This window comes from Corticium candelabrum, chromosome 1 (genome assembly GCF_963422355.1).
Source record: "Corticium candelabrum chromosome 1, ooCorCand1.1, whole genome shotgun sequence".
Classification (NCBI taxonomy): Eukaryota; Metazoa; Porifera; class Homoscleromorpha; order Homosclerophorida; family Plakinidae; genus Corticium; species Corticium candelabrum.
The window spans coordinates 12,411,357-12,430,102 of record NC_085085.1 but is presented as its reverse complement, the minus strand read 5'-3'; the positions used below and the strand labels follow the sequence as shown (position 1 = coordinate 12,430,102).

General features: G+C 40.0%; 3 protein-coding genes across 3 annotated transcripts; 2 read left to right on the top strand and 1 right to left on the bottom strand.

Moving 5' to 3' along the window:
- Positions 1 to 645: 645 nt before the first annotated feature.
- On the top strand, positions 646 to 15,782 carry LOC134195393 (beta-adrenergic receptor kinase 1-like). The gene is made up of 23 exons (XM_062664416.1): positions 646 to 834; positions 926 to 1,002; positions 3,397 to 3,461; positions 4,474 to 4,575; positions 4,629 to 4,703; positions 5,009 to 5,076; positions 6,291 to 6,342; positions 6,401 to 6,492; positions 7,492 to 7,579; positions 7,639 to 7,720; positions 7,779 to 7,831; positions 8,868 to 8,945; positions 9,009 to 9,103; positions 10,679 to 10,786; positions 10,838 to 10,895; positions 11,596 to 11,690; positions 11,747 to 11,813; positions 14,488 to 14,583; positions 14,639 to 14,714; positions 14,774 to 14,866; positions 14,921 to 15,075; positions 15,140 to 15,271; positions 15,325 to 15,782. Exons 1-23 carry the CDS (start codon positions 722 to 724, stop codon positions 15,526 to 15,528), a joined length of 2,124 nt encoding a protein of 707 aa, XP_062520400.1. The 5' UTR covers positions 646 to 721; the 3' UTR covers positions 15,529 to 15,782.
- Positions 12,104 to 14,410, top strand: LOC134195383 (uncharacterized). Its single transcript, XM_062664405.1, has 2 exons — positions 12,104 to 12,675; positions 12,754 to 14,410. Exons 1-2 carry the CDS (start codon positions 12,132 to 12,134, stop codon positions 14,277 to 14,279), a joined length of 2,070 nt encoding a protein of 689 aa, XP_062520389.1. The 5' UTR covers positions 12,104 to 12,131; the 3' UTR covers positions 14,280 to 14,410.
- On the bottom strand, positions 15,695 to 18,746 carry LOC134198562 (uncharacterized). Its single transcript, XM_062667980.1, has 3 exons — positions 18,518 to 18,746; positions 17,949 to 18,154; positions 15,695 to 17,468 (listed from the first exon to the last, which is right to left on the bottom strand). The coding sequence occupies exons 1-3, from the start codon at positions 18,744 to 18,746 to the stop codon at positions 15,807 to 15,809; spliced, it is 2,097 nt and encodes a 698-aa protein (XP_062523964.1). The 3' UTR covers positions 15,695 to 15,806.

The following is an 18,746-nucleotide window of genomic DNA, read 5'->3' as shown; positions in this document are numbered from 1 at the left end:
ACGTGTAAATGTCACCTTGTGTGAGACCATCTCGATGGCAGTTTTCGGCTGCTTTCATTAATTACTTAATTGTGGAAGGATAGAGCAAGGGATTAGCATATACTGCAAAGTTTTTTCTACACAATTTCATTCCACTTACAACCACTCTAAATTTATATTTTGACCCGACACGTGACAATGTGTACAGTACAGTATACTGGTTTTCATGTACGCGTAAATTGCATTGCAGGAAAAAGACTAAATTAATTATGTAGATATAGAGTAAATTAATTATACAGTTTACTAACCCTAGCATCTCTAATATATGTGTGTGTGTGTGTGTGTGTGAGTGTGTGTGTGTGTGTGTGTGTGTGTGTGTGTGTGTGTGTGTGTGTGTGTGTGTGTGAGTGTGTGTGTGTGTGTGTGTGTGTGTGTGCGTGCGTGCGTGCGTGCGTGTGTGTGTGTGTGTGTGTGTGTGTGTGTGTGTGTGTGTGTGTGTGTGTGTGTGTGTGTGTGTGTTCTCGATCTTTCTCTTTTGTTTTTACCTTGACTGTGCTGTCAAGACGACTCACTTACATATTTATTAAAAGAAAACCAAGACGACAGTCACATTCAAGTTAGGAAGCATACGTAATTAATCACACATAGGTATGTATGTAGGTCTTAGGAGTGGTCTAAAAGCCCGGATATTGCTGCTCAGCGCTCTGCGTGTACAGTGTGGCTCTCAAGAGGTTGTTTGACCATGACTGATCTGGAAGCAGTGTTAGCCGACGTGTCCTATATAATGGCTATGGAGAAGTCGAGAGAGCAGCCGGCCGCGCGTGCGTCTCGTAAGATTCAACTTCCAGACGCGAGGTATGATGATATGCCTAGGACCGGTCGAGGCACGACGCTCTGCTGCAGTTGACTGGCTCCACGCAGTTTCTTATTTTGTCTGTTTACGTAGCGTGCACAGTGTGATGCATCAGTATTTGGCAGAGAGAGGGGAGGTGACGTTTCGTTGCATATTCAGTCAAACCATTGGTGAGTGCATATCACGTGATTACTCTCCTTTTTTTTGTTTTTTGCTTGGAGACTGCAGCGTGTCCGGTCGTTTTTTCGCAATGAAAACTCACAAACAGAGGTGTTAATGAACCCGTAATTAGAAGATTGCTTATTTCTGTCAACTAATTTTTTTGTTCGAGTACTCTAGTGATACTTGTGCTGTTCAGACGTTTTCTAAATGACTGTAATGTTTTGTTATTATATTTAAACGTTGAACTATTTAAGTATGGTTCACAAATTTATTCAGTTATTCACTTGAATGTTTGTCTTGTATCTGTCATTCTCCAGACATTCAGTCTAGATGGTTACTCATTAGAGGCTAATTATTTTCTGTTTGGTTTTGAATGATGTGTTGGCTGTGCTAAGTATTCTGATGTAAGACAATTGACCATTATTTATCAAATGGAACTGGCAGAGTTTATGTGTGTGCTTTGGATCTGTCCAAAGTGTTTGATCGAGTATCTCACCATCAATTGATGTGTCAGTTATTGAGGACAAAACACCAGGGCCAGTAGTCAAATCAATTTATGAATGGTACCTTTGTAAATCGATGAGAGTGAGATGGGATGGAAGGTTCTGCAGCTTTGAGTGTTTCAAACGGTGTCAGACAAGGAGGTGTACTTTCTATCCTTTTTCTTCTTCAACATCTGTATTTAGAATTTGTTAGCTGAACTGAGGAATTGTGGTTTTGGTGCAAGACTGTCTGAGTTTAGAGTTGCATGTATAACTTATGCTAATGAATGACATTACACTGATTTATGCACCTACTGTAGGCTTCCTATAGTCTATTACTGCGTTCACACTTGCGACGACTTCAGAATCGAGCAGGACCATATAAATTACTTCAAGATTGGCATTACTTTGCTGTACTAAAACTACTTGATAAAGGCCTCATTTTAATGCCAATTATGGTCATCTAGATCAATGTTTACTATACATGTACCTGGCACAGTTCTAAAGTATCCTGTGTGAACGTGGTATATGTTAGCTATATGTGAGAGGTTTATGAGAGAAAGTATGTTGCAATTTAATGTGAAAATGAGTCAATAATAATCTTTGGTAAAGAAACAACTGACATTAGCTTAAGTTTTCATCTTGGATGGTCAGTATTTGTCTGTGACAAATTCTTTGCTACATTTGGGAACTGTGTTCAACAAAGCTTGTAACTATGATTCTGCTGTGGAGCGAAGAATAAGAAATTTTTCTACAACGTATGCAGTCTTGGCAAGACTGGGTCGAGGATGCAAAGATAAGAATACGTGAAGACAGTTTGTTCAGACAATTGTTTTCTGCTCGGCCCGGTTGTCAATATTGTCTTTTGGGAAGAAATCATGTAACCTGTTGGGTGTTGAATAGTGAGTGGAGGAAAGTTATTTGAATAGGACTTGGAATTGGGCTATTATGATTCAATCAGTGAATGGTTTTGCATGGTTTGTTGAAGCAAGTGTAGAATTACATAGAGAACAGCTACTTTTCTGTCATCGATGTCTGCATAGCCCAAATGAAGTAGTCTACAATATTTGTAGCCTTGACGTCACAACTCGTAAATCTCTAGGGAAACTTCTGTTTACTTATGTACGTGGACTTATGATGACTTAAAGAAACACAGTAGAGTTAAGTATGTTTCTTTTTTCTTTCCTCTTCTTTTCTTTTCTTTCCTTTAGCAGTTTTTTACTTTACTTCTTTTTCTTTGTAAACACTCATCCATTGGTTTCTGTATCTCTTGGATACAATAACAAGTTTAGATATCGAACATTATCCTGTTACAACCCCCTAGCACAGCTGAGCAAGGTTTTAATGTTTTTGTCTGTGTCTGTTTGTCTGTCTGCCTGCACACACGATATCTCTTGAATGGCATTTTAATATGAAATTTTTATAGTAAATGAAGATTTTGCCAAAATCTTAACTGAATTTCAAAAACGACCACTCAGGGTCAAGTGAGCTTTGAGATAATGACTTTTACATTCTTACATGTTCCAGTTTGTCACACAGGTTGTGTTATCCCATTATAGATGTTCTTAGTAACAATTGGTTTGGTTGTTGAGATGAAGAACAGAAGTTTCTATAGCTTTCTGTGTTATAACCTGTGATACATCAACACAAGGTTTTAAGACCTGTTTTTTCAGTTGTTATTGTCTGACTAGTAGGCTTTGTTGTAGACAGCAGTATAATACATTATGATATATGTTTTACGGTAACTTTACAAACACGTGTCTTTATTGAGTTTTAATTAGAACAAAGCGTTAGTCCCCTAGAGGGAGCTAACACATTCAAGTTAGTGTATACCATAGTGGAAGTTAACTTTGAATAGATAGAACTTAGTTGGGTATTTCGTATGGTTTGACTTTTTGTCTTTCACTCACTGTGTGTTAGGTTATCGTCTTTATGCTGATTTTGGTCAAGAGATGAGACACCAGCCACTTATATTCTATGATGAGGTCGGTATGTCACAGTCTTGAAGTGTAATATGTACTGTAATGTTGACGCAATTGGTATCGTTTGTTGGTTGTGAACTTGAGGAAAGCAGTTCTCGTGCAGTTCGACCAATTGCATAAACTATATTTCTACCTGTTATAGACTGTGTTGGTACCTTTTCTAGTTACTGTATGGGCTATTACAGTCAGACCTCTTTCTGGCACCCACTGCCCTCACTTTCTGATGAAGGTACACGCGAAACCAATTTACATGGGTCACTGTGTATTTGTTACCGATAATCTGACAGTCTCATTAGTCGGACAGAAACCAGTGGGGCAAATGTGGTTGGAATAATGAGGTCTGACTGTATCAGTTAATTCTATTATATTACGGCATGTCATGACAAATCTTAGGGGACTGCTGTTTTACTTCAGCTATGGAGAGGATTAAAACGACATGACAGTATTTCAAGGAGGTTTTGTAGTTAGGGCAATTCTGTGTATAATGACATTCAACTTGAAGGATTGTAGCCAGAGTAGGTATACTTGTGTGTTTGAGCACTACATTCAAGCAAGTAAATTCCTGTGTTAGAAGTTACTCGTGATAATGCTAATACAATAGATATCTTCTTGAATAGATGTCTTCGTCTACAATCAAACAGAAACCAATCTTAGGTGCATGCATGTGCTCTTAATTAACATTTGCTCTCGAGCTACTGCTGCAGGCAGTCACTCTTGGTACTGCATTTTCCAGTGCAGCCTTTGAAATGTTTCTACTGAGAAAGTCATACTTTGCTATGGCTGTTGTTTTTTGGTTATCCTTAAAACACAAAATGGAAGGTAAAACATTCCAAATATGTGATTTTTGCATCTGTTTTACTAGTTTGTCTCAATGTGTGTAGTCAAGGCATTGATGCAGATGTGATGTACTTGTATTCACATTCTTATTACAGCATGTAAACTGAATTACATTTTTAGCATGGATTAGTTTATTCAAGCAGTTTGCTATTGATAGAAATTTTGATAATTGTTCTAGATTTTACAATATGAGAAGATTTCGAAAAAGGAAGATCGATTATCATGTGCCAGGAGATTGTATGACAGTTTTATTATGCCTGATCTTTTGATTAGAACAAAGGTATTGTTGGATAATGATCAGCTGTGACTGTGATTGATGAATTCTCATTCCAGTCATACTCTCAAACTGCTGAAAACGGAGTGAAGCTGTTGTTACAACAGCAGCAAGCACCACAGACACTGTTTAGTGTAATGTTTGGTGTGTGTGTGTGTGTGTGTGTGTGTGTGTGTGTGTGTGTGTGTGTGTGTGTGTGTGTGTGTGTGTGTGTGTGTGTGTGTGTGTGTGTGTGTGTGTGTGTGTGTGTGTGTGTGTGTGTGTGTGTGTGTGTGTGTGTGTGTGTGTGTGTGTGTGTGTGTGTGTGTGTGTGTGTGTGTGTGTGTGTGTGAATGCTTGCACATTTTTGGGCCTGTTTGCTTGCTTGTCTTGTAGTCCTTGTTTCTTTAGTCTACAACTGTGCTGTTCATTATGTAATTTGTTGATTGTCTTGTTCTAGCAATACAAGATTGAAGTCTTTGACAAGTTGCATGCTGGTGACAACTTGTTTGATGAGTTTCTCATTAGGTTTGTGTGCTTCATTTGAACAAAATTTTGATCTTAATCAGCAGTAGCCACTACTATACTATGTAGTGCTACTATACTAATTGTTTAATTAAAAATTTTTATTTACCCTTGTGTGCTACTCTCTTTGTTGGACTTTTGCTCTGTGTATGGTATGACTCAATGATAGTTTTTTTGACTGCTCTAAGATTTCTAGATATGAACATTGATTTTCTAGGACACTTGAAGCAGAATTTATGCTAATGTCAGATGCTAAACTGTTTGACTTGGCTGTACACTTGGTACCTTTTGAACATCAAATTATGGTGACTGATTGGGCTATGGATTATGATGATGTTTAATTAGTTTATGTTGATGAATGATAGGTTTACGTCTTTCTTCTTCTATTTTGTGACGTAGTTGAACAAGGGTTGTCTTCTTCTAACTGTTTGAACATTTTTCATTGCTTTCATGGAGTGATATATTTATTGATGATTTCCTTATTACAGTAACTTTATGATGCTAGTTTATGACAGTACATCTTTGTGGCGTACATGTACAACATGCTCGACTCTCTGAAGCTAAATATTAATTGTCACAGTCAAAGACATTCGTATGAGCATGCAGATGGTGCAAACGAATTCTATATACACTGTATGCTGCAGCTGGCATGCAGTGATCAGTTATGTATTGTATCCTGGTTGATTAATTAAGTGTTGAACTGTAGGACATAAATTCTAGGTTTCAACTTTGGTAGATTTTTTAAATTGGGACAGTGATCACGCTAAAGAAGCCTGTGGTCTGAAGCAATGCTTAGTTATATTGGTAATTAGTATAATTATCAGAATTCTGGAAATTTGGCTAGTACAGTGAGCTCAGTAGGTTTTCTCAGAAAATCAACAGGTTAGAATAAGGTGCTTATAGTCTAGTTGGGTAGACTTTGCAAGGAATGTCAAGGCTTTAGCAATTTTTTTGTAATACAGAAAAAGCTAACATGACGCATTTGGCTGTTGTCCACCAGTTTATTAGTTGCTCATGTACTTGAGAACAGGATATTAGTTTTCTACATAAAGTAGTGCATTGGCCTTCTGTAGTTGCAGTCTTAGCTTTTGCATGGAAGAAAGTCTTTTTAGTGTGAGTCTGGCAAAGAATTAGCACACGTGGCCTTTTGGCTGAAAGGCCTGCTGTTAGGACTGCAAGAGTGTGTGTCTCAATTAGTTATAGTATGTTTTTTGCAGCAATCAGTATGTTCGATTTTGTCAATGGAAAAATCTGGAGCTGAACCAATCGGTGCTACAAAGTTTGATATTTGCTGGAAAGGTTTGCTATCTAATCTGCTGTGTGACAGCTGACTATGCATGAATTTACTGTGCATCGGATTATTGGACGTGGCGGTTTTGGCGAGGTATACGGCTGTCGCAAAATCGACACAGGAATGATGTGAGTAAAATTTAGCAGTCACCAGCAGTACTAATACTGAATGAAATGGTGTATTTGAATAGATCATGCTAAGATACATTTTAACAAATTGCACTATAACATGTTATGACATAAATAACAATAATACTGTAACCACCCACCGGGAAACAGTCATTCATTAAATTAAAATTTAATCTACTTGTAAAGCCGACTCTCTGCACAGACAGAAAGTGAGCTACCCGATGAATACAACGCTTTTCTACCAAACCTACAGCCTCACAAACACAAAAATGAAGATCTTAGAAGAGCGAATGCTACTCTCCACCTATCCAGACAATTTGCTAGACTGTATGGTATGTCCTTTTTTCTGAAAGGAGAGATGCTAACTTTCTTAAGAAGATAGTTGTCAATTTCCGTGCTCCACTGGTACAGTACTTGTACTACTACTACTACTAAGACTACTACAAATAATGATAATAGAAACATAAGCGGTGATAACAGTGACTCTGTGTCATATGAAGTTGTCAAACTGCTGAATTGCTGTTTGTTGTAAATTATGTTATGGAGTGTTGACAAGCAGAAATATTTGGTTGCTACTAGAAAATGCATGTGCACACACGTATGATGAAATCTAATGTTTTTTTGAGATAACGAAAAGTTTTAATATGGAAGTGACTTAATTTGTGTGTACATGTACTATTTCTTTGCTGTTGTTGGGGCATGTTTCACTTTGTATGTTCTCTGTCTCAATAACTATGTGGATAGACACATATCCAGTAGCACCAATGACTGAGCTGTCAGGTACTGCCATGTTGGGGTAGAGACAATGCAAGGGTACAGCAGTGACAGCATTGCCAATGGCTGTTGATCAGACTAACTACTTGCCTTCGCCACTGTTTTAGTTGTATTTTGGAAGGTATCATATATGTTTGTAAGTAGGCTTGGGATAATCAAGATTCTATAATTACTTTGTTTGGATCAACAGCTGACATTGTTGATTGACTGAATGAAGTGTGGCAGGTATGCAATGAAATGTTTGGACAAAAAGAGACTGAAACTTAAGAAAGGAGAATCGGGACCGATAAACGAGAGAAACATGTTGGCACTGGTTAGTTATCACTTCAACATTAACTTGTTTTACATCATCTAACTGTCTGTTGTGTTCAGGTGAATAATCCTTTTGTTGTCTGTATGACGTACGCATTTCAAACACCGGGAAAGATTTGCATCGTTCTGGACTTAATGAATGGTGCGTTTAATTGTTGAGTTTAGTGGCGGCTTTGTTATGGACACTGCTGTGTATTTAGGTGGTGACTTGAACTACCATCTAGCATACTACAAGGCATTTTCTGAGTCATGGGTTAGTTTTTATTTCTGTTTTTTTTGACAGGCTGTGTGGTAACATAGTCAAACATTGCAGTCAATATTTAATTAGAATCTACATTGTGTAACTGATGCATGTAAAACTCCACGCATTAAATTTTATGATTTCTTGAAATGAAACGTGCAACTGTTGGCATTTCGTAATAGAGTTTGGCCTAATAATTATCTAGTATTATAAACTGCAGTTGTCATGCATGACAATGAACAGGCTACACGTAAGTGAACTAGACAGGTTAGGCAGCATCCAGTTGAGACTTGATGTATTGTGTAATTTTTAAGCATTTAACTCTTGCATATGGCTACTTCTGTTTGATGGCATTCGGTATACTTGGAATAGATTCACTTGTTGTTAGTATTGCAGGCGAGTAGCCAGCATAGAGCACAAGGGGCATGTGCACCCCCAAATTTTGACCTAGGTTTTGTCCATATAGCCCAATTGTGCACGTGTATGTGTGCTGCGTACTTTGAACGTTGGAAGTAACCAAGACGTCTGTTTAGACTCCTTCTACGGACCCACCCACCACACATATGGGGGGAGTATAGACATCTGCTTAGCTGGTGCACTCCTTTGAAGAAGAGTCCGGCTACACCACTGTTTTGAGTCATCTAACTGATTAATTGCGTGTTGACAAATATTTTGGTCAGTCACATGCACTGATTTAGGTATTGGTATGACAGACAATAATTTTTGTTTTCTGAATCAGTCAAATGCAGATGCACAGAGTGCTGTTTGCATGCATACAGATGTAGTGACACTCTACCATGGTATTTGTTTCTGAGATTTGAAATGAGTCAGCCAGAAAGTATTGAAAACTCTGGATGGACCATTAAGTTTATGTAAATACATTTCAATCAATGGCTGGCCTTTTACTGTGTTGTATACTTTATTTGTCTGTTGTACTATTGTACTGTTGTACTGTTGTACTGTTGTACTGTTGTACTGTTGTACTGTTGTACTGTTGTACTGCACGATTGGTAGTGATATTTATTTCCTTGTACTCTTTTGCATACAGGTAAGATTTTATGCTCAAGAAATTATTCTTGCATTAGAGCACTTGCATAGTTTGCAAATTGTGTATAGAGATCTTAAGGTGAGATTTGACATGGTCTGTTTGTTGTCACTCAGTGGAATGGCAAATGACATTATATTGCAGCCTGCCAACTGTTTGCTGTCGGCGAAAGGTCATCTGAAGATAACAGACTTAGGATTGGCATATGACATTTCGAAAGCAAAGCCATATGAAAGAGTGTACGTGTATATGTGTGTAGTGAAATCATTACACTGTGTGTGTTTGGTATTTAAATTAACAAAAATGAACAGTACATGATGAGAATCGTCTCACCGACCTAGAAAATATGGCATCTATAGAAAAGTAGATGCAGTTTATAGTCAATTGTCCTTTGGACAATGGCGTGACAATGGTATGGTAGATTATTTGTATTACATGGAAAAAGTAGAAGGTTGTAGACAGTTGTCCTACAGATGCAAATTCAGTCTTTAAGAATAATCGACTGCATCTCTATAGTGTGGCTATTTGTTATGTTAGGGGTAGTGTTGTCAGTGTGAGTAGTCTAGTAGAGCTTCTAAACTACAGTTTACTTTTGCTGGAGAAGGAGGGGATACGATTGACCATGTAAATGAAATTGTTCTTTTTATCGTGATGGTGATTCTTGATGATTGGGCTGCAAATGGTCTAGGGGTAAAGTTTTGAATTAATGGTAGAGCATTTTTGTACACACACACACACACACACACACACACACACACACACACACACACACACACACACACACACACACACACATTCAGTAGGACACCATTTGCTAATTTTTGTGGGCTATGTGACTGTATCCTTAGGCCATTTTTATTCCATGCTCTCGATTTACACATTGGAAAGCATATGTTTTCTGATAATAGACATCACTTGTTTAGTATATAAACAACATAAACAAAGGGTGTACATGATGTGGCACATGACTGGCACACTTCAGAAAGCTCTTAGTTTGTCACAAAACTTTAATAGGCTACTTATTGTTCTGTTGTATGTTGTGTTGATGTTTGTGTAATCTTACTAGTAAAGCTTGGCTATCATCACTTCTGACTCTAGAACCAATGGGCCAAGTGAATAATGCTGTCGAGTGAATGGTTATGGTATTTTGTCCTATTGAGCAGGACTGGAGAGTCCAAAGCATTGACAGATTCTCTGCTGATGTTCTTAGTAATGCTATGCATTCTGACGATGTGTTTTGAGTTAAACATAAACTGGGTGTGTTTGAGCATGAACAATTAGTACTGTAAATGTCTCAAAAAGAGTCCTGGGCCCCTTTTGAAATCTAACTCGCATGTATTCGAATGACTGCACAGGGGGATGTCATTCAAGCAGAGGCGGTTTTGTATGATTGCACTCGTCCAGACCATACCTGGCAAAATGATGTGCAACAAATATGCAGCACTGTAGACTGACAGTGCATGTTACAACACTCACATCAAAGCACCCATTTATAAGGCTGAACCTGACTGTAGTTTACTGCACATGGCTTTTTCAAGCTACACTAGGATGTTTATCGTAGAGAGGCACTTGTTCAGATATGTGTGAAATTGGTACCTGTAGAGTACAGCAATGCTTTTTGTCAACTTGTCACATCAATATTTTTGCTGTTTTTAATATGAAGGTCAAAACAAGAAGTTAATGGAAACTTTTATACATTGTGGTATGTCTATTAGATATGTGTATACATGCTGGTTTGGGTTGACATTGTTGACATTGCTGACCTGTTGATGTTAGTGCAGAATGTGTTGTAGTTACATAGTTTATTGTTGTAGAGGTACACATGGCTACATGGCACCTGAAGTTCTTCAGAAAGACAAACAGTATGATTGTTGTGCTGATTGGTTCTCATTTGGCTGTATAATGTACAAGATGTTGTCAGGGTAAATATTAGTGTTGCTTGCAATTGACATTTGTGACATGTTTTTTTGTAGTCACAGTCCATTCCGAAGTCGGGATCGCACAGATATTGACAAGCAAACTCTCACAATGGTGAGCAGCTTGTATTAGTGGGTTCTGCGTGTGTAACTGTGTTTTGCTATTTACATATATATTTGAAAAATTTGTTTAAAAATTGTAATACTGAAAGGGTTTGAGAATGCACAGCACGTATTGATATGAGTGACAGTAGTTGTTATGATGAGCAAGATCAAGGAGGCAATTACAAAAGCATTTCAACAGTTGTAGTTTGTAATAATGCGTGTACGACATGATACTGATGCAAGGAATAAATGCACAGTTGTCCTCAAATGTCAAAGAAAACCAATCAACAAAGTCTGATTTGGACAATTACGCTTCTGATACTTGTTCTAGTTTGGTATTATGCTCAGCTTTGCAACTATGGTTTGACAGGGATGGATGGTGATGCAGGATTTAGCGTGAATAGCAGAAAAAGGAGGATAGCTTTTCTTATTCCAGACTAGTCAGTTGTGCTGGGTATGATGAACAAAATAACAGCTGAAACTGCAATGAGTGAACACACTGGCAATCAGCTTTAGTATCCAATAAGAATTAAATAGCCCGAGTTTATGGATATTTCTATCTAGTAGATAAACAGCATTTTACAATAGGCGTTCTAATATTGACTTTTCTTGTTTAATTAAATTAAGTGTATCAAATTGGTTATGTTTGAGATAAGCAGGGTGGAACTGCAGTTCATACTAAAGACTTGTATGAATGCTGTAATGTGTAGGAAGTCAATTTGCCCTCAGCTTGGTCAGATGAAGCAAGGTCAATAATAAGTTCCTTGTTGGTGAAAGATCCTTCTTGTCGATTGGGCAGAGAAGGGTGAGATTGTTTTCTTGCTGTGAGAAAAGGACATCTAACTAGAGGCGTCTGATTAGCTCTTTTGCTGTGAAGCAAGACGCATTTTTCGCAGAGACGGTGTGGGAAGATGTGGAAGCGTTGAAGGTATAATGCTGGAGTCATTTTTGTGTAGTTTGTTTAGTTAATTAACTAAAATAATATTAGGCAGCAGTTAAAACGATATTGCTCGTTGTCTATCTAACAATTGTTTGTTTGATTGTTTGTTTGATTGTTTGTTCGATTGTTTGTTTGATTGTTTGTGTGACTGTTTGTTTGATTGTTTGTTTGATTGCTTATTGTTGCATTTGTGTACTTGCATGCATTCAAATTCGCGCGCGCTCTGATCTGGAAGTTCGAGGCTAACAACTGTGGCTTTGAGGTGACCTTTGCGCACGTGCGTGCCGCACTTTAGTCCCGGATACGATGATAGTGGCTCTGCGAGTACGTGTAGTAGCCGGTTGTACCTTGATCGGTTTCGTTATCATTGTGTGCTTTGCCATTGTCCTGGTCGATGTGAATCGATTTTTTGGCAAATCGAAGAACTCATGCGGACGCTTCAACGACTCCCTCGGCGGATTGAACGAAAACGGAACATACGTGTGTCACATCGAACTCAACAACAATTCGAGACCATTGGCCATCGACCCTGGTCTCATATTTGGCAACACTGGAAGAAGCGAACTGGCGTGGGTGTATTTCAGTCTTGTGGCGACTCTGACAAGCTTCCTCAGTGTCGGATGCTTGTTGTATCGCATCTGGGAACGACGAGCGGGCAGCGGTAGAATCAGTGAAGGCCATCTGAATCGGCACAGCGAAAACCACCGTCGTATCTGTTGGGTGGTGTATTCCTGTACCGGTTTAGCTGTGCTGTACGAAGGTGTCGTGTTTATGAAGGTCGTACACTGTAGTCGGAGTCGTGCGGAAGGCAGTCACACGGTTCTGAGCATGCTGTCTCATCTGTTTCAAGGTCAGTTTGTTTGCCGATTACGCTTGCTGTGAGAATAGTGATGACTTGAAACATCTGTGTTGATCACGTGTTACCTAGGAGTGTATCTTGTCTATGAGGTAAATCATCGAAGTGTGAACAGAGTTAAGTCTGGTATCTTCTTCAAATGTATACTCGTCTCTCAAGCCATAATGAACTTCGCCTTGTGGGCTGATGCTCTTTTTGATGCTGCTTGTCGTGTGGAGCCCGACAATGCCATTTTATTTGGTGATGATTTTTGGATTATTTGCAAGCCCATTTTTAAGGCAGCCTTAGTTGCTTTACGTATTTTGTCGGCACTGCTCTTCCTCATGCTGGCTATGCATTCTGACGATTATGACCGTGACACACAAGAAGCAAGCAGCAAAAAAGAGAGTAGTGATAAGGAATCAAATGAACTGACAAAGGAGCAAACTACTTTAGCAGAGAAAACTATTCGAAAGTATGAGAGCCAAACTGAAGGTCTAGCCAGAGCCATAGACCAAGTTGGAGCTGTAATCAAAATTCTTATGTGTGATTTAAACACTTCAAAAGATGAGTTATCACTGAAGGAAACTGTCCAAAATAACAAAGGAATGCTCAATAAGTCACATAGTGAATTTTCTGTTGCCTCGAGGATTAAGAGGACTTTGTCACCGACATTGAAATTTATGTTAAAACGTACAAATCTAAACTATGGTGTTTCGATTAGACTTTCGAGAATGTCTGGAGATAAGTTCTTCTTTACTGCTGAAGCCATTAGTAGTAAGCAGGTAGGAACAGAAGGATTTATACGGGCATTTTCTTTCTTTGGGCTGCTCTTCATCTTGATTCCACCTGTTGTTTTGGGCTACTCTCTGAAATTGCTAAAAGATGATGACGTAGCAAAGTATGCACCAGAACTTGTCATTCACATAATTGTCATTTCTTGTTGCTGTTTCCTGCTTATTCCAAGCAGTCCTTGTTGCCATTGGAGCATCAAAACTCGAATGACTTTGCTCGAAAGAGTGAAAGATCTTGTCTTTAATCCAGAGTTAACAGCTGTCACCATTTTTTGCATCTTTGGAGGAGTGATCTACCATTTTTTGTTGTTTGTCTTACTTTCGAAGGAGAATCGGTTTTTTGTCACTGGCTGGCCTCAAGTTGATGTTTTTAGTGCAGTCGTGTCAGCTGTGCTGAAACTTGTTGTTATTTGGATATTTAGAATGCATAAAGGAGCCACTTTTAGAAAGAGAAACGACTCTCTTACAGAAGTTGTTCTTGGACTTCTTGTAGTCTGTTCAATAAGTCTTTTAATAATGGACATACAGAGAGAAGAGTTTGACAAGAATGAGCACATACTCATTCACCATGGCTATCTGTGGGTTGAACCGTTGATTGGAGTATTAGCTCCACTGTCTATTGACTTCGATTTGCATGCAGCTTTGCTGCTGTACTGCGTCTTTTATGATTATGTTGGTTTTGCTGGAGAATGTGGCACACTTCCTGACAGCGACAATGGCATCATTACAAATGTTGGAGACTGGAACGAGAGTATGTCAGCGGGTGATTTCAACAGTTTGTTTGTTGAAGAAAGCTTATCACCATTTTCAGAAACTAGTGTATAGCCAATACCTGATCAGTAGTTTTGTAGTTTATTGAATCAGTACAGCCATAGACCCTATTATCGTGGTATCGAATTATTACAATTTGTAGTTGGAAAAATATACAGGTGTACAATAGATTGGTTAGAAAAATTGAGATCGGTGTATGTCTGTTTGTGGAGATTTGTTAATGTTACGAGCAGTCGGTAGTTGTTCTGTTACTGTTCTTCAGTGTAAACCACCCTTTGTCCCACCAAAAGGTGAAGTAAATGCTGCACATGCTTTTCAAATTGGAGTGTTTGAGGATGATGATGTGAAAGGAATCAAGGCAGTGTTATTTGTTTCATATTGTTCAACGTATTGAGTTTGCACTTTGTTCACAGCTCACCGAAGAAGATCAATCAAGATATAAGGGATTTGACATGGTCGTGTCGGCTCGCTGGCAGGAAGAGATATGTGGTTAGTTGATACTATGTAATATCGTATGCTAACAACTTGTTTGAATTCATTTGTTGTAGTAACAACGGTGTTTGATGTGGTCAATGGTGAATGTGATCGTATCATGAGCAAGAAGATCAACAAGATGAAACGGAATACATCGCTGGATGAAAGTAAACTCTATTAAGTGCTTGCTGTACTTCACTGTACTAATGCTATACTATTAGGTATTATCTATGATGTCAAGGCTGCTAGTAGGCAAGAGGGCGATTGCTTGGTGCAAGGCTATCTGCAGAAACAGAGTGGTCCTTTTAGTGTGATGTGGCATAAACGTTATTATCGTCTCTACCCGAATCGTCTGGAATGGAGTGAAGATCTCAACGTTCGTTACCCACTTACTAGATCTAATGACTATACTTTACGCTGTCGTTGTTACCAAATTGCAGACTCCCGTGTCTAATATGATAACAATCGAGAATGTGGGAGCAGTGGTGGAGATACCGATTAAGGGAGCGAAATGTCTAAAGCTGTCAATGAAGGAAGGTCTCAGTGAACGCGATTACATCCTTCGACCGGAGGTAAATTGATGTTTATCATGTAAAGCTTGGTCTCGATTGCTGTTGTCTTACAGAGCAAGCCAGAATACGAAGTGTGGTTCAAGCAACTTAGCTTAGCCGTTGCCAACGTCGAACTCATTATGCAGTCAGGCCCTAAAGCTTTTCGACCTCTTCTGTTGTCACACGAAGGTCGTTCAGTCCCAGGCAGGGTGTTGCGACGGATGTCTAACCCTTCATCGGACCAGTTTCCTGCCTCTGGAGCCGGAGCCAGTCTCTAATGTTTGGTATGAATGGCTTTGAAAGTTAGTGCTGTTTTACCCCATAGGTCAAATAGGGTGGACATTGCTTACCCCAGGAAGCACGTGCCACCCTGTAGTGTATATATAACTTTATGTGTAATAATGGTGATATAATGTATGGAGAGACGACCGATAGACATAGCGAGAACATACAAATTATATTGTCGGTCTAGAGTATAGGCGTTTTTTCGAATTGTGGATTTTAGAAACAGAAATTGTGTAGAAGACTTGTGAAAAACTGCTATCTTAGTTGACTGTTAATCAACTTGAGGAAGTTGATTGAGTTTAATCTCTGCTGACTTTACCAAGTCTTGCAACTGGACACGCTTAGGGTCCAGTTGCAAGGCCGCCTTTAATCGTTCCAATGCTTGAGCATAGAAACCCGACGAGTAGAGTGTTCGACCTTCTGTTTCTAAAACATCTGGGTCCAGACCGTACTTGAGCTTGTCGCCCATGTTGTATAAGTGTCTTTTCATTTGCTCGCTTTTGTCTCTTTCGAGGACTCGCACCGATCCGAAACGATTCACCTCATTGAACCCGACCTCTACAAACTGACGGTCGGCCGGGACAATGACGTAGTTATACAGAGGAGTCATTAGCAGGTATTTGACAATACGTGGGACATTCTGGACAGTGACCCACAGTCTGAAATCGTCGAATGAGGTAGCGTTCACAAAACCGTTGACTGTATAGAGACTGGCCGAACGAGTTCTTGTGACTGTGTCCCATTCTCTGAATTCTGCATTCATTTTGGCTATGATCGGGATTCGTTTTCGTAAAATTGTGTATCCTCCAAAACCATACACATCGTGGTCTACAAAAACACCCGTCGAATCGTCTTGTTTTCCAACCCATTGAAGACAAAGATTGACATATCCAGAGTCGGTGGCTCTCTTGTATGCCCAACGCTTGTTTGAGCCATCTCTGGCAGAAGGAAATCGATAATATGAGTTGGCTGCGAATACGGTTAGAAGAGACAAGAGTAGGGCTATCTGATGCCTTTTCTCTTGACTGAGTCTGTCTGCGATATGCTCTGAAACTGTGTAGATACCGTTTGCACAGAAGACGAGTGCCAGAACTATCCAGTCGTGTAGGAATCGGACTTCTTTGTGGCCTTTTGTCGAGTACACGAGTAGCAAGAGAATGAGACAAACGAGAAGGTGTACTCTTCTTGTACTCTTTTTTTCGCATGCAACGTGCATGCTGCCATAGACTGAAATGATCATGAATACTAGGAAGACCGGATCTTCCACCAGGATACGCTGGATATACATGAACCAGCTGTGACCACCAAATATCTCAGTGGCCAGGTCGAGATGAACGTTGAATCTAAACCATTGAATTGGAGTGATGAACCACTGACCGTAGAAGAGACGGTCAGAGTAGCCTGCCAATAGGAATCCACCAATGAAGGACAATCCGAGTGAAACGATCACTGGCAAAATGGCTCGAAATCTCGATATCAAGTGAGAGAGTTTGGTGGAGTAAAGCATTGCCAGCAGCACACCGACAAATAGAAACACATCAATCCTCACATAGCAGAGAATACCAATGATGGTTCCTGCTACAGGCAAGTTGAGCCACCATAACGTGTATGCATAGGAATGACCAGCCGGTATTGTCGAGTGTTCACGAGTGTCATCAGATTTCTTTTTTACTCGTTTGTGCGTGTCCAGTGAGTTTTGAATTTTCAAAGTGTGGTCAATCACACCTATTGCCACTGCCAGGGCGGCGAATAGTGGCGGACTGACGAGGCTGTTTATCAGTGTGTGAGTTCCGAGCACCAGCAACGGTTCCGAGAGAGCAACCAGACTGGCCGCTAGCAGTGCCTCCAGTCGACGGCGGAGAAGCACCAGAGCAAAGAGAAAGACACATCCTGGTAATAACCCTGTCCACACACTGTGACACATCTTGGCTATCTTCAAGACAATAATGATTCGGATGACAGTCAGACCACTCCAAGGAATACATTAGTTTCTAGTCCGCAGTTCTGTATTATTACTAATATTGTTATCTTTATGCCAAGCCCACCGTACCACCAAATTAATTTCAATGGTATGAACTCTGAAGACAAACTATGCAACAGTTTAGGTCCATTTCTAATCTACTAACATGATTTGACGTCACTGTTTCTATCTGTACCGAAGGTAACAAACACAAAAAGTACGGCAATAATGACGTAAATTTTTTACTATTTTGCACAGTTTCTTTGGACTTGCAGCACTCTAAACACAGGGTAGGGTAGCATCCAGTGTTGTCTACTGCGCATGCGTAATAATAGCTTGTTTTTCTTGATCTGAGCCAAAAAATCAAGCGGGCGGCGACCAGAAACTAATATATTTATTTCTTAGAGCGGCCTCAGTGTACCATAGAGCACTGTACTAAAATGTGAGACAAACCTGGTATGGTGGCGTATTTGGAGAAATCCAAGAGCCGAACCGAATTACCATTTTGAATATTTTCGGAACGATGGCCGACCTCATTGCGTACATACCTCGTTCGGCATTTGCTCGTTCCACTAGTGACCGGGAGGTGTCGTTGGATGGCGGAACGCCGCTGAATTCGTAGGGTAGAAAACCGTAGCCGTACAATTCGATATGAGCCACTACAACATACAGGCAACTAGGCGACAGTCGATCGAACGAGTCAACAGAGAAATACACAGAAAGAAGAGAAACGGTCTGGTCACTCTGTTTGGTGGGCGTTGCTGGCTGCTCGGTGGGCGTGACACAAGTCATTCGCCATTCGAGCAGAACGACTACGTGTGTGTACAACGAGAATGAAAGCTCTCCGTCCTAGTGCCAGGAAACCTACTATTGTGACCGCATACATTGATTGCAACTTTTCCTTGCATCGATTTGACTGCTTGCTAGATGTTGCACGCCACGCCCTCCGCTTGTTGCTTGTTGCTTGTTGCATGTTGCATGCAATGCATGTTGCATGCGCTTAGTGTGAGCACTAGAGTTACCTTCTAACGTCTGATACACCTCATCAGCGTGTAGTTGCCACCAATTGTTCTTGTCTAGAGCAATGTGGACGTGCAGTGCGACGGAACCGACCACCAGCAGAAGCAATGCGAGGGAAGTTGAGCCGCAGTCGGTTGTTCTCTTGTTCTTGCTTGACGTCGGACCGTCGCGTGCTGCCTTTGATCTGGGCGGCTTACGACTGCTTTGTCCCTTGGCCTTGCTTGCTTTCAT

Excerpts from the sequence above, each read along its gene's own strand:
- LOC134195393 (XM_062664416.1), top strand. The coding sequence starts at position 722 with ATGACTGATCTGGAAGCAGTGTTAGCCGACGTGTCCTATATAATGGCT. Across the intron at positions 4,704-5,008 it reads CACCACAGACACTGTTTAGT|CAATACAAGATTGAAGTCTT; the intron begins GTAATGTTTGGT and ends GTCTTGTTCTAG. Across the intron at positions 15,076-15,139 it reads AATGGAGTGAAGATCTCAAC|ACTCCCGTGTCTAATATGAT; the intron begins GTTCGTTACCCA and ends ACCAAATTGCAG.
- LOC134198562 (XM_062667980.1), bottom strand. The coding sequence starts at position 18,746 with ATGAAAGCAAGCAAGGCCAAGGGACAAAGCAGTCGTAAGCCGCCCAGA. Across the intron at positions 18,155-18,517 it reads GGTGTATCAGACGTTAGAAG|TGGCTCATATCGAATTGTAC; the intron begins GTAACTCTAGTG and ends TGTATGTTGTAG. Across the intron at positions 17,469-17,948 it reads CAAATACGCCACCATACCAG|ATAGCCAAGATGTGTCACAG; the intron begins GTTTGTCTCACA and ends ATTGTCTTGAAG.
- LOC134195383 (XM_062664405.1), top strand. The coding sequence starts at position 12,132 with ATGATAGTGGCTCTGCGAGTACGTGTAGTAGCCGGTTGTACCTTGATC. Across the intron at positions 12,676-12,753 it reads GCTGTCTCATCTGTTTCAAG|GAGTGTATCTTGTCTATGAG; the intron begins GTCAGTTTGTTT and ends CGTGTTACCTAG.